General features: G+C 43.3%; 1 protein-coding gene across 1 annotated transcript in view; it reads right to left on the bottom strand.

Moving 5' to 3' along the window:
- The window catches only part of Arsk (arylsulfatase family member K), a 47,111-nt gene extending 32,056 nt beyond the window's left edge, over nucleotides 1-15,055 (bottom strand). The window contains exons 1-3 of the mRNA XM_059276586.1: nucleotides 14,858-15,055; nucleotides 7,364-7,493; nucleotides 5,608-5,767 (exon numbers count right to left, since the gene is read on the bottom strand). Of these exons, the coding sequence (XP_059132569.1) occupies nucleotides 5,608-5,767; nucleotides 7,364-7,493; nucleotides 14,858-14,983 (416 nt within the window). The 5' untranslated portion in view covers nucleotides 14,984-15,055. The remainder of the gene's footprint in view (nucleotides 1-5,607; nucleotides 5,768-7,363; nucleotides 7,494-14,857) is intronic.
- Between the last annotated feature and the right edge of the window lie 152 nt (nucleotides 15,056-15,207).

Raw genomic sequence — 15,207 nt, 5'->3', positions numbered from 1 at the left:
TGCTGCTCTATTACTCTTCTAACTGTACATTTTGTATTTCCTTTTGCCCTGCTCACTCTCTTTTTATGTCGCCTGCATAAGAGTGATAACAAATAATCATACTACAGAGTTAACATTTGGTTGTCTTGAAACGTCCTGGACCTAGAAAATTAATCTATTATTTTTCAGCTTAACCTCAGGCAAATTTTGGGGACAAGGACAGGAAACAGCCACATTTTTGCTAAAATATCACAAGAACGGTCTCTAGCCCAGTTTCTAATATTGTTCCCCTCTGAAACCTTGAGCTGGGCCTCCAAAGGTCCACACTGTTCTCTGCTCCTACTAGGATTAAGCCACATTTATAGCATTCAATGGCTTTCCCAATCCAAAGTCCCCACGTCTTCCTTATTCCTTCCAAAAGCAGCATGATCAGACCTGTCTCTATAATAGCCTACTCCCTGATTCCAGGTTCTGTCTTAGTTACTATTGATTGCTGTGATAAGACACCGAGACCAAGGCTACTTATAGAAAAGCACTTATGTGACTTACAGTTTTAGCGAGTTATGAATATCATGGCAGGAACATCATGATAGCAGGCATGGTGTTAGAGCAGTAGCTAAGGGCTCACATTTCAATCCACAAACACGAGGTAGAGAAAATTAACTGGGAATTGTGTGAGCTTTTGAAAGCTCAAAGCCCACCCACAGTGACATACCTCCTCCAATTAGGCCACACCTCCCAACCCTTCCCAAATAGTTCTACCAACTGTGGACCAAGTATTTAAATATATGAGCCTATGGGGCAGCTCTCATTCAAACCACCACAAGTATGTTTTCGCTATAAAAATAAAGGGAAATATTTTCAGGAGAAATTTGTGCAATTCCATGAAATAATCAGGAATGTAAATCACGTTAGAAAGGGAGGAGTTGTAAGGCTTGTTGACTGGATCCCACATCACTCCAATCTTTCCCACCAGATGGATGTTTATTCTGTGCCAGGAACTGCCACACACTTTATTTATTCCTGTTACAGTTTCTTTAATGTTAACCCAGATAAGACTCAGCTGTTCAATGAGTGATTAGATTCCAATTTATAAATAGGAGCCCCCAAACTTGAGAGAGGTAACTTGCCCAAGGTGAGAAGGATGGTAAGCAGGTAACACTGCTCCCCACACTGCGGGTTGTCTGCGCTCCTGTCTCTGCTACATTCTCAAAGCAAAGCAGAATACATGGAGAGACTTTTACCCAGAAGGCCCACCTTGTACAGCAGTCCCTGGGGAAAAGCACATTAAGGACATTTTAGTAAGATTAGGTGCATTCTGCAGGAAAGCACGGCATGCATCACACTGTAAGCAGGCGGGGTCTTATAAACCATGCTGTAGATGTGGGAATCTAATGAAATCAGAGAAGAATACTCATGGATTCAGAGCAGGTAAGTCATGGGATTGATCAGGTGTATTTCTAAAGATCACCATTAGGGATGAGTTCACCTGGAAGCCATTTTAATAACTCAGGTAAGAATGACAGGAGCCTGGAGGGGCAGTAAGTGAACAAGCTGAGGTGCTTTATAGTAGAACTGCCAACACTTGGTGATGAGAGACAGAGGGGGCTAGACATGTTAAGGTGACACCTGAATCTGTAGTGTGGCTGTATTTTAGATTTTAAACACAGAAAAGGAGAGAAATTTAATGTTAGAAAGAAGAGCAAAACAATACTTAGATTATTCTAGTATTGGTTTAACTGCAAACTCACTGTACTACCTCCTCAGGGCTTGCTTAATAAGTTACCACAGAGTGAGCCACTTAGACCAACAATGTGCTCTCGCACACCTCCAGAGACTGCAAGTCTGAAGCTGGTGTGTTAGCAGAGCTGTGTTCCTCCTGAAGACTCTCTGCGGGACTGCTCACTGAAGGCTCTCTGTGGGACTGCTCACTGAAGGCTCTCTGCAGGACTGCTCACTGAAGGCTCTCTGCAGGACTGCTCACTGAAGACTCTCTGCAGGACTGCTCACTGAAGGCTCTCTGCAGGACTGCTCACTGAAGGCTCTCTGCGGGACTGCTCACTGAAGGCTCTCTGTGGGACTGCTCACTGAAGGCTCACTGAAGGCTCTCTGCGGGACTGCTCACTGAAGGCTCTCTGCGGGACTGCTCACTGAAGACTCTCTGTGGGACTGCTCACTGAAGACTCACTGAAGGCTCTCTGTGGGACTGCTCACTGAAGGCTCTCTGCGGGACTGCTCACTGAAGGCTCACTGAAGGCTCTCTGTGGGACTGCTCACTGAAGGCTCACTGAAGGCTCACTGAAGGCTCTCTGCAGGACTGCTCGCTGAAGGCTCTCTGCGGGACTGCTCACTGAAGGCTCTCTGCAGGACTGCTCACTGAAGGCTCTCTGTGGGACTGCTCACTGAAGACTCTCTGTGGGACTGCTCGCTGAAGGCTCTCTGTGGGACTGCTCACTGAAGGCTCACTGAAGGCTCTCTGCGGGACTGCTCACTGAAGGCTCTCTGCAGGACTGCTCGCTGAAGGCTCTCTGCGGGACTGCTCACTGAAGGCTCTCTGCGGGACTGCTCACTGAAGGCTCTCTGCGGGACTGCTCGCTGAAGGCTCTCTGTGGGACTGCTCACTGAAGGCTCACTGAAGGCTCTCTGCGGGACTGCTCACTGAAGGCTCTCTGCAGGACTGCTCGCTGAAGGCTCTCTGCGGGACTGCTCACTGAAGGCTCTCTGCGGGACTGCTCACTGAAGACTCTCTGTGGGACTGCTCACTGAAGACTCTCTGTGGGACTGCTCACTGAAGGCTCTCTGCGGGACTGCTCACTGAAGGCTCTCTGCGGGACTGCTCACTGAAGACTCTCTGTGGGACTGCTCACTGAAGGCTCTCTGCGGGACTGCTCACTGAAGGCTCTCTGCGGGACTGCTCACTGAAGACTCTCTGTGGGACTGCTCACTGAAGGCTCTCTGTGGGACTGCTCACTGAAGGCTCTCTGTGGGACTGCTCACTGAAGACTCTCTGTGGGACTGCTCACTGAAGACTCTGTGGGACTGCTCACTGAAGGCTCTCTGCGGGACTGCTCACTGAAGGCTCTCTGTGGGACTGCTCACTGAAGGCTCACTGAAGGCTCACTGAAGACTCTCTGCGGGACTGCTCGCTGAAGACTCTCTGTGGGACTGCTCACTGAAGGCTCTCTGCAGGACTGCTCACTGAAGGCTCACTGAAGGCTCTCTGCGGGACTGCTCACTGAAGGCTCTCTGCGGGACTGCTCACTGAAGGCTCACTGAAGGCTCTCTGCGGGACTGCTCACTGAAGGCTCTCTGCAGGACTGCTCACTGAAGACTCTCTGTGGGACTGCTCACTGAAGACTCTCTGCAGGACTGCTCACTGAAGACTCTCTGTGGGACTGCTCACTGAAGACTCTCTGTGGGACTGCTCACTGAAGGCTCTCTGTGGGACTGCTCACTGAAGGCTCACTGAAGGCTCTCTGTGGGACTGCTCACTGAAGGCTCTCTGCGGGACTGCTCACTGAAGGCTCTCTGTGGGACTGCTCACTGAAGACTCTCTGTGGGACTGCTCACTGAAGGCTCTCTGTGGGACTGCTCACTGAAGGCTCACTGAAGGCTCTCTGCGGGACTGCTCACTGAAGGCTCTCTGCGGGACTGCTCACTGAAGGCTCTCTGTGGGACTGCTCGCTGAAGACTCTCTGTGGGACTGCTCACTGAAGGCTCTCTGTGGGACTGCTCACTGAAGGCTCACTGAAGGCTCTCTGTGGGACTGCTCGCTGAAGGCTCACTGAAGGCTCACTGAAGGCTCTCTGTGGGACTGCTCACTGAAGGCTCTCTGTGGGACTGCTCACTGAAGGCTCTCTGTGGGACTGCTCACTGAAGGCTCTCTGCGGGACTGCTCACTGAAGGCTCTCTGCGGGACTGCTCACTGAAGGCTCTCTGTGGGACTGCTCACTGAAGGCTCTCTGCGGGACTGCTCACTGAAGGCTCTCTGCGGGACTGCTCACTGAAGGCTCACTGAAGGCTCTCTGTGGGACTGCTCACTGAAGGCTCACTGAAGGCTCTCTGCGGGACTGCTCACTGTGTCTGCCTGGTTTACGGTGACTCCAGGGATCTGTCACATTCTCTGACTTGCTCTGGTGTCACTCCAGTCTCCGCTTCTGAACCTAACTGTCCCCTCTGCGCATCTGTGCCTGTCCCCTTCTTATAATAAGAGTGGAGGGCACTGCATTTAGCGTTTATCCTAAGTATAGTGGTTGTCATCTTGAGACATCTATACATTAGTTAGTTACATCTGTAGTTAGGATCTATTTCCAAATAAGTCCCAGTGCTCATCAAGTTTGCGTGGAACATTGTTCAAATCTTCACCCTGACTGCTATTTTTATGCCATTTAGTTTTCAATTCTCTCGCTCACGATCTCTCATCACTATTATTATTGTCACTCTCAATCATCACTTACTAGTCTTATGTTTCTGTTGGGAGTCCCGAGTGTTAGGGAACTGCAGATCACACCCAGGTTTGCAGGAGGAACAGCAGGACTTGGGATATCTGTTTATATCAAAGTGCACACAGCTAAATCAGCACAAAGAGATGCACAGGGTGCAGACCAACAGAACCAGGCACAAGCTTCCAAGCAGAGAGCTCAAGAGTACTCCAGATTCTTTCCATATGGGGTTGTAACTATGGGGGATGCACTGTCTCTATTCAGTGCATGTGAAGTACTGCCCTGACTCAGAGAACTAGTACTCTGGTTTTTATTGAAGGCTAATCATGTGGGCACCTTGGACCTACCCCATACCAAAATTCTTGTCTCCAAAGAAAGCTGATTGTTTAACATAAATCACATTATACAAACACTCCAGGCCACGCCTATACCAGTTACAGAATGGTGGAAAAACACCCTTGAGACCCAAGTTCCCAGACACCAGCCAGGGACAATCATATGGGTAGGCAAATATTGTTATGGTAAGTTTCAGGTCTGCATGTTAGCAATTTCCTGCACTAATTATCTAGTTTAGTCATCATATTAAAGTTCAGAGGGCTTAGGTGTCTTCAAGACTACACAACCACAAGTTTAGTAGTAATTAGAGAAGCTAGAATTCAAAATGAGGCAATCTGATACTAGATTTTCACTCTTCACCACAGTGCTTAGCTGCTCATTTCTTTTTGTGGTGCTGTGGGTAGAACCCAGGGCCTTGTGCATGTTAGCATGTTCTCTACCACTGAGCCAAACCCCTACCTAAGATATCTGCCTGCCTTTTGAAGGTTTACTAAAATGAAAGAAAAGCTACAATGACTTCAAGTTCTAGAGAACCGTTAAAGTTAAAGAAGGCTACTGTTACAAAGATTGTAAAATGAAAAAAATATTATATAACAGAAACTCACAAAATATTCAGAGGCTAAACTATTTTACTAAATACTAAAATCCATTAATTATAGATATTAATGTTTTAGACAAAAAACCATCAGAATATTAACAATTTAAAAAAATTAAAGAAAGTTAAGATTTAGCCAAATTGGTATAATTGAGGGAGTAAAAGAATTATTTTCAGCCTTACTGTAAAGAGAGTACATGAACGTATGACAGCAGAGGCCAGTGTTGGGTTAATTTTGTCTGTTTTAATTTTTACCTAACGGAATGATGTCCTGAAGTATAGTCCAGTTTTCCAAATTTTTGAGTCCGATAGCCATGCTTCTCCATGACATCCATCCATGTTGTGTAATTTGGATCGAGACCCTTAAAATTATTCCAAGATTCTGTTAAGTGAGTGAAGAGGCCACTCCACATTGCTGAAGAAAAAAAAGAAATAACAGAAACTGGTTAAGGTAAAGCTTAGCAATTTAACTATAAAAGCAATTACTCTGAGAGTGTGCTGGCTGTTATTACAGTCTGTGATCTGGAATAAGAAATGCCATCGGCTGCGGCAGTTCCCAGACATTTCTCAATGCTACTCATTTTATTGGAGAGGCAGATTTACAAGGAGTTAGCATTTCTGTTCTTCAGAGGAGCCCACCAAGGCCTAGAGGTTAAGCTGATTAAGGGTTTACTGAGGTTTAGAGTCACCTTACCCTAGCTCAGGCTCCTTCTAGTCAACACAGGACAGAAGTCGGCAAAGACAATTTTACATATGATGTATCTTTCATCGTTGAAATATCAATTAGGATAACATAGGTTTTCTTAACCATTGGTGACTGGATAGCTCTAGAAATATAGTGAAGGTGGTTATAACTGAAATCACAGAGATTATCATCTCAGCGGCTCAAAAAGAAATCAAACTGTTTTTGGTTATTTACAGGTTCCATGGCAGATAACCAAAGATCATACAAACAGAGGCAAAGGAGAGTGAGGGCCCACAGACTCCATAGTGAGGCCTTATTCCATCTTGACTCAGGGTCAGAGAGTACAGGTTTGCTTTGTCCCACAAAGCTGCATAATGGGACATTTTGGCCAAAGGCATGATTACCAGGTGTCTTATACTTCAAGTTTTAATTACAAGATGCTTAGCTGTAAGGTGTGGTTACGAGGTGTTTTGAAAATACACTTGCTTGTACTTTGTACCTTGACTTTGAAAGGGGAAGGTCTTTTGCCTATCCCCTTGCTGGTGTATAAAAAACCTATTAGGAATAAACTTGAGGCCACTGTGGTATTGACCCAGAGCCCTCCTGAAGCTATCCTGTGTCTCTGTCTTATTGTCTACATTTATATTTTTTTCTACCTATTATTTCTCAATCCATACTCCCCTATACCAAGGACTGTCTGAAGGTTGGGCTGGATCCGGCAGGAGAGTACCTTTCAGACAAGATTCTTAAAAACAAATTTTCATTTTCTAAACTTATAGCTTATTATCACTGACATGCTTGCCATCAAAACTATGGCTATTTGTTAAATTATTACAATGAAGTGAGCCCTTAGATTTGTGATAGATGTAAATTGGGACAGAAGAGAAAGAGATGAAGTATATATTCTGAAATAATTTGGAAAACTTCAGCTAAACATGAATATGAGTTCTGCCTGGGAAGAATCTTCCAGAGAGCCTGCTGACTCCTTCCTAAGCCTTCCCAGAAAGACTTCCTGGAAACAGAACTCACTAAAGCAAGAGTACCTGCTCATCTGCTTTGACAGTCAAATGAAGAAATGAAACAGCAACACAGGAACTAGACAGCATCTCAGGCAAGAAAAAGCCCTTCTTTAGAAAAACAAGAAATTCAAGTTCAGTTCTAAAACAAATTCTTCAGAAAAATCAGAAAATCAAATGACCCCAACATTCATACCTTAGAACACACAGCAATTTCACTGAGGCATTTTTATTAGGTACTAGATGTGACTTTATGATAGATTTGCATATGATATTTTAAATCTGGATGTCCTTTTAGGTACATTCATACCTGCACGAGATGGGCAGCAGATAGGAGAGTTAGTGTAGGCATTCAGGAAGGTGGTGCCATGCGTTTTCATGAAGTTGATAAAGGGAAAGTTTACCACCCGACTTCCTGGTTGAAATGTTAGTCTTCCATCCTGAAATAAAGAAATTCAGCCACTGCTGATCACCATGTACACACAGAGGACAGAGGACAAGTTTCAGTGTCTATCCTCGGCCTTCCACTCTAACTTTCACTGTGCAGAGAGCAAACTCAGGCCATCAGGCTTGTGCAGTAATCCGTTTTGCCCTGTGAGCCCCCCATTCCCAACCTAGTCTTTCTTCTTTCACATAACCATCACAGGCTTGAACAATTAGAGGCGATGGCAGTAATATTCTTTTCATTTCTCTCTCCAGATTGCCCACGACAGTGTGCTAGTTTATGATGCCGTTTCAGAGAGCTGTTTCTCATACTTAAATCAATATTGGCGGGAAGCTAGAAAATTCAGGTTGTTAAATCAAGAACAAGATCATGGAATGCTAAAATTCAAGGATGTATTTTAAGAAGAAGAGAAAAAAAAAACCCCAACTCATTGAATAAAAACTATTACTTCTTATCATTGCCTCAGATAAGAATAGATCTGTTTGGGGGCTGGAGAGATGGCTTAGCAGTTTGGAATATTGACTGCTCTTCTAGAGGACCTGGGTTTGGTTCCCAGTACCCACATGGTTCACTCTTGTCTGTAACTCCAGTTCCATGACACCCTTGATTATGTTACCAAAAAAATTTTCCCCCTTTAATTTTAAACATAAAATTTACTACCCCAAAGACTTCAATATGTTTGCATGAAATCTCAAAAAGAATAAAAAGCAGAGGTATGTTATAAGGATCCAGTGCCCAAATAACATTTGAAAGGATGTTATGCTCAAATTCATTTGCATATATTAAGTTAAAGTGCTTCTAGGAAAGTTCATTTGGAGAAGGAAGAAATAATTAAAAAATTATTTTAATAAACCTTAAATACCTGTGTATTTATGTATCAGGCACCTTGCAAGGTCTGAGGATACAATGGTGAGATAAAATAGAGTCCCATTCCCAGGAAACTCACACCCCATTGGTAGAGGTAAAATGAACATTAGCAAGTTAACTTTGAATACTTGTATGAATCATATGTGTAAATCTGCACAAATATATACTTTTTTCTTTGAAACAGGGTCTCATGTATCCCAGGCAACCTCTGACTTGTTATCATGACCTTGAACTTCTGATTCCCAGTCTCCCGCCTCCTGACTGTTGGGATCAGAGGCATACATTACCTTTTCCTTGTTATGTGGTGCTGGTGATTGAACTAAGGGATCTGTGCATGCTAGACAAGTACCAAATGAGCTACATCCCAGCTGTGGCTATGAATTCTAATAAATTCTAATTGCTGCTTCTGAACCATGGCACGGTATTTAGTTCCTTATCATTCTGGACTAAGGAGGATCAAAGGAGAAGTTTAGATTTCAAGCATTGTTCTAGTTTTATTGTTACTGTGACAAACATAACCATGACCCAAAGTAATGTACAGGAAGAAAGATTTATTAGTTCCAGGTTACAGTCCATAACTGAGAAGGCAGGAATTCAAGCAGGATCTTGAGGAGCAGAAACCATGTGGGAACACTGTTTGCTGACTTGGTTTCTGGCTAGCTCACTCACAGTTTTATGCTTAGTTAGTGTTCTTTTTTTCCCAGTTTTTTTTTTTTCTTTTTTTTTTTTTCTTTTTTTTTTTTTTTTTTTTGGTTTTTTGAGACAGGGTTTCTCTGTGTAGCTTTGCGCCTGTCCTGGAACTCACTTGGTAGCCCATGCTGGCCTCGAATTTTTCCCAGTTTTTAAGACACTGTTTCTCTGTGTAGCCCTAGCTGTCCTGGAACACACAGAAATCTGCCTGCCTCTGCCTCCCAAGTGCTGGGACTAAAGGCGTGTGCTACCACTGCCTGGTCCTAGAGTTAGAGTTCTTACATAGCCCAGAACCACCTAAACCGGCCATGGGATGGTGGTGCCCTCAATGCTCTGGGCTCTCCTGTGTCAATTAATAATCAATACAATCTCCCTGTCCCATTTTTTTTTTTAACTTGACACAAGCTAGTTATATGGGAAGAGGAACCTCAGTTGAGAAAATGCCTTCATCAGATTGCCAATGGGCAAGTCTGGGGTGGTGGTGGTGGTATTTGCTTGATTGATTGATGTGGGAGGGTCCATCTCACTGTGGGCAGCGCCAGTTCTGGGCCAAGGGTCCTGGGTTGTATAAGAAAGCAGGATGAGCAAGCCAAGAGTCGAAAAGCCAGTAAGCATTCTTCCTCCACGGCTTCTGCTTCAGTTCCTTCGGGACTGGATGGAGTATGAGACTTTCAAGATGAAAAAAACCCTCTCTCCAAGTTTTGTTCAGTTACAGTGTTTTTATCACAGCAATAGAAATGCTAATTAAGGTACTCCCACAGACATACTCACAGCCGGTGTGATCTAGGCATTTCTTCAATTGAGGCTTTCCCTTAGATAATTTTAGGTTATGTCAAATTGACAATTAAAGTTCACTAGGAAAAGCATCATCCTAACCCAAGAGTCAAACAACGAAGGTCTTATTCGTTATGGCAAGGCTGTTTATTGTATGCCTTTTAGACTTATTGACCATGACAAGTGATATTCTTAAGAGAGTCTGCAATATACATTCCCATGCTACTATTGACTTCTGAACCCTCATCAAAATGAAAACTACTTGTCTTAGTTAGGGTTTCTATTGCTGTGAAGAGACGTGACCACAACAACTCTTATAAAGGAAAACACTGAGGTGGCAGCTTACCGTGCCACTCCTTTGGGGGCCATTTTCTTACAAGCTACCACATTCCACTCCCTGGCCCCCAAAGTCTTGAAGCCATATCATAAAGCAAAATGCATTCAGTCTAAGTCCACAAGTTCCCATAGTCTATCACAGTCTCAACAATGTTTAAAAGTCCAAAGTTCAAAGTTTCTTCTGAGATTCAGGCAATCTCTTAACTGTAATCCCCTATAAAATCAAAATCAAAAACAGATGATATACTTCCAACATATAAAGCACAGGATATATATTACCCTTCCAAAACACAGGGAAGGAAGCATAGTGAGGAAATACTGGAAAGCCAGACTGAAAACCAGCCAGGCAAACTCCAAACCCTGTATCTCCATGTCTGATGTCAAGACACTCTTCAGATCTCCAACTCCAAGTCAGCTTTGTTGACTACAACATGCCTCTTTCTCTTGGGCTGGTTCCACTCCCTGTTGGTAGCTCTCCTTGGCAGGTATCCCACAGCTCTGGCATCTCTAACATCTTGGGATCTCCAAGGCAATCCAGGCTTCAGCTTCACAGCTTCACACAATGGCCTCTCCAGGCCTCCATTCAGGGACACCCCTGACACATGCCTGGCCTCAGTGGCTTTCCTTAGTCTTGGGGGCAAATTCCATAGCTCCTTTCTGCTATCCTTAACTCCAGAACCATGTGGCCGAAGCTGCCAAGTTCTGTTGCTTACTGAGGCTGGAACATGGCATTCCCATGCAATTCCATCTTCACCAGCTTTCTGTCCCTCACTGCCTAAGCTTAGCTGTCCTGAAACTTGCTCTGTAGACCAGGCTGGTCTCAAACTCAGAGATCTGCCAGCCTTTGCCTGCCAGCCTTTGCCTTCTGAGTGCTGGTATTAAAGGCGTGTACCACTACACCTGGCTCTAAGCTTTTCTTTAATTCCTTTTCACAAGTTGGAAATTTAGCTGGATCTTGCCCTGAGGTCACCACTCCCTTTTTTCCATTTCTTAATCTGTTTATCTCCTTGAACACAGGATTTAACTCTATTCTACTTCCGGGTGTGCCTTTTTCTCCTCAAATTGTACGTTTTGTATTTTTGTCTGCTCAGTTTGCTCTTTTTCATTATAAATCTTCATTAGTGTTAACACTAATAACCACATGACAGAGTCTATACTAGGCTGTTTTGAGATTTCCTCTGTTAACGGAATTAATCCAAAGCTCTTCACTTTAGCCTCAGGCAGACTCTTCAGACAAGGGCAAAAAGCAGTTACATTCTTCACCAAAATATCACAAGAACAATCTCTAGGCCACATATTAGTATTTTTTTCCTCTGTAACCTCTTGAGCCAGCCCTTGATAGTTCAAATCATTACCAGTCCCACTGTCTTTCAAGCTACTACAAGTATGGCCCATTAAGCACTGCTTAAAGCATTGTACTGCTTTCCTAACCCATAGTACCAAAGTCCAAAATTTCTCCAAACAAATATCAGTCCTTGGTGCCAACTCCTGTGTTAGTTAGGGTTTCTATTACTGTGAAGTGTTATAGAATATTATCTTAAGATGTATTACATTTGCTTATGCTGTGGAACATGTTTAATGATGAAAAGATGTGTTGCATTCTTTTATGTTGCATTTGTTTAACTCTGTGAAGCTGTGTTACTTTGCCTATCTAAAACACCTCATTGGTCTAATAAAGAACTGAATAGTCAATAGTGAGACAGGAGAAAGGATAGGCAGGGTTAGCAGGCAGAGAGAATAAATGAGAGGAGAAATCTGAGAGAAGCCAAAGGAAGAGCGAGAAAAGGAGGAGGACAACAGGGGCCAGCCACCCAGCTACACAGTAAGCCATGAAGAAGTAAAGAAAGGTACACAGAAATAGAGAAAGATAAAAGCTAGGAGGCAAAAGATAGATGGGATAATTTAAAAAAGCTGGCTAGAAACAAGCCAAGCAAAGGCCTGGCATTCATAAGAATGAATAAGCCTCTGTGAGTGATTTATTTGGTAGCTTGGTGGTGGGCACCCAAAAGAGCCTGAAGAGTAAAAAACACATGACCATGGCAACTTTTAAAAAGGAAAACATTTACTTGAGGTGGAAGCTTACAGTTCAGAGGTTCAGTCCATTATCATCATGGCGGGGAGCATGGCAGTTTGCAGGCACACATGGTACTGGCTACATCTTGATCAGATGGCAACAGGAAGTGGACTGAGTGTCACACTGAATGAAGCTTGAGCAAAAGAGACCTCAAATCCCACCCCCACAGTGACATAGTTCCTCCAACAAGGTCATACTACTCCAACAAAGCCACACCTCCTAATAGTGCCACTTCCTTTGGGAACCATTTTCTTTCAAACCACCACACCATTGTAGCTGCAACAGAGAGGAAGTGCAGTGTGTGTGGACTCAGAAGTGCAAGAGGGTCCCTTGTTCTTAAAGGCCCGAGCAGAAGTGCTTTTTATCTTTTCTTAAAAACAAAACTTTATCCAGATAGAATTTACATACAACTTACTTATAGGGTGCAATTCCAAGGTTGTTTAGTATATTTAGAAAGTCACTTAGAATACTTTCATCATTCCCAATAGAACCTTAGCCATCACCCTGCACTCATCCTAAACTGAGGCAACTACTAAAATACTTCCTGTCTCTACACAGGTGCTTTCTCTGGACATTTCAGATACATGGATTCATATAAATTTTAGTCCATCGTCATTTCTTTTACTGAGAACATATAGTTTTTTAGGTTCAAACACTTCGTAACATGCGTGACTTTTGTATTTCTTTTTTGGTTGTTGAATAATACTATGAAATTTCATTTATACATTTACCAGTGAATGGATATTTAGGTTGCTTTCACTTTTCATCTTCTAGCATAATATTGCTATGAATACTCATGCAGAAGCTTTTGTGTGGACTACGCTTTTATTTCTCTTGGACTCTCTCTCTCTCTCTCTCTCTCTCTCTCTCTCTCTCTCTCTCTCTCTCTCCTAGGAATAGAATTGCTGGATTGCATAGTAACTCTATAGTTAATTACTGAAAAAACTGTCAAATGCTTTCCCAAAGTGGTTTCACCACTTTACAAAGCATTCTCAACAGCAGTATATGAGGTTCCCAGTGCCTCCATATTCTCACAAACTGTGCTTATTGTCTAGTGTGTGTGTGTGTGTGTGTGTGTGTGTGTGTGTGTGTGTGTGTGTAATTAGTACAGGGAAGAAATTCTTATCATATATTAACTGTACAAAACAATGTACTTATTGCAACAGTTTCATACTTTGATTATATTTACCTCCACATCACCTCCTGTGGCTCCTGTGGCTCCCTGTCTTCTCAAATACCCCCCTCACACTTTTATGCCCTTTTGATTCTGGCTATCCTTATGGGAATGAACTGGTTTGATCTACATAATGTCTCACTATGGTTTGATCTACAATTCCCTAATGATTATCAATGCTAAGCAATGTCTTATGTGCTTATTGGCCACCTGTGTATATTCTATGGGGAAATATCTTTTCAAATCTTTGGCTCATTTTAAATTGTCTAATCCAAGAAATTTGAAAATTTACACTTCCGTTTTCTTGAAGGAGTCTTTAACTCATAGACTCATTTCAAGTTAATTTTTACACATGGAGGAAGACAGGGCTCAATTTTGTTCTTTTACATGTGGATATTTAATTTCCCCAGCACCACTTGTTTATAAAAATTTATTTCTAGACTCTTAAATCTATTCTATTGATCTAAATATTTATCTTTCTGCCAGTAATATATTATTATAGCTTTATCATAAGCTTTGAAATTGAAATGTATTATTTCTTATCAATCGTCTTTTTCAAGAAAGTGGATTATTATTATTATTATTATTATTATTATTATTATTATTTGTTTTTCTGAGACAAGATTTCAGTCCTAGCTGTTCTGGAAATTGCCCTGTAGACGAGGATGGCCTGGAACTCACAGAGATCGTTCCCCCTCTCTTCCCCAGTGCTGGGATTAAAGGTGTGCACCACCACTGCCCGGCAAAAGTAGATTAAATTATAACAACTAACATTTAAACCAGCACGAACACAATTATTAAATGTTTAGATCAGTGTTTCTCAACTTTTCTAATGATGCAACCCTTTAATGACTCCCAACCCTAAAATTATTTTGTTGCTACTTCATAACTGTAATTTTGCTACTGTTATGAATCGCAATGTAAATATCTGATATTTCCGATGGTCTTCGGCAACTCCTGTGAAAAGTCGTTTGACCCCCAGAAGATCGCGACCCATAGGTTGAGTACCACTGGTCTAGATAATTAAATGTCCTTCATTTCTCACCCAAACATTAATTTTTGCAAACGTAGGTGACTGGCACGTCATTTTGGAAAAAGAATAAGCTTTTATGGAAGTGCACAATGGATTTCTCTTCATAACTGAATTAAACCAGGATATAGGCTAAGCATTAATTTATAATGGCAAATGTTTTAGTGGACCTAGTCTGGCTTTAAAAAGTAAAAATCTGTGCCTGTGGCGCGCGAGTGTAGTCTCTCGAGTTTGAGGCACAAGGATCGCCAGAGCCCAGAAGTCCGAGACCGCCTTCTTACTATTACTTTGCATACAGGCACACACGTGTGCAGGTGTGTGCGTGCAGGACCTCTCAACCCCAGTGCCCCTCTCTGCCTGTCGTCCCTCCACAGGCTGTGGGCGGCGTCCGCTCGCCGTCCTCAGAGTACTTACGAAGGAGTCACTGGCAACAAGCACCACGTTGGGTGCCTGGGCCACTTGCTGCTTCTGCTCTCGTGTTCCGGGGGCCGGCGCCGCCAGCGCCGACGCTGTGACCACCGACACCCACAGCGGCAGCATCGCGGGCAGGGTTGTCCAGACGCGGCCACTGGGCCCGTCTTTGCACTGCTGCCCAGTAATGAGCAGCAACGGGACCCTGAACTAGGACTTCGGGTCCCATACACTGAAGTCATGTGGGTAGCACCGCGAAACTACAACTCCCATCAGGCTCAGAGGAAGCGCATGCGCAACGATGGAGTCGCGCTCCCACTCTTAATCCATGTAAAGACCATTTTAATCAAATT

Source organism: Peromyscus eremicus, chromosome 11 (genome assembly GCF_949786415.1).
Source record: "Peromyscus eremicus chromosome 11, PerEre_H2_v1, whole genome shotgun sequence".
Classification (NCBI taxonomy): Eukaryota; Metazoa; Chordata; class Mammalia; order Rodentia; family Cricetidae; genus Peromyscus; species Peromyscus eremicus.
This window is presented reverse-complemented; position numbering and strand designations above follow the sequence as displayed.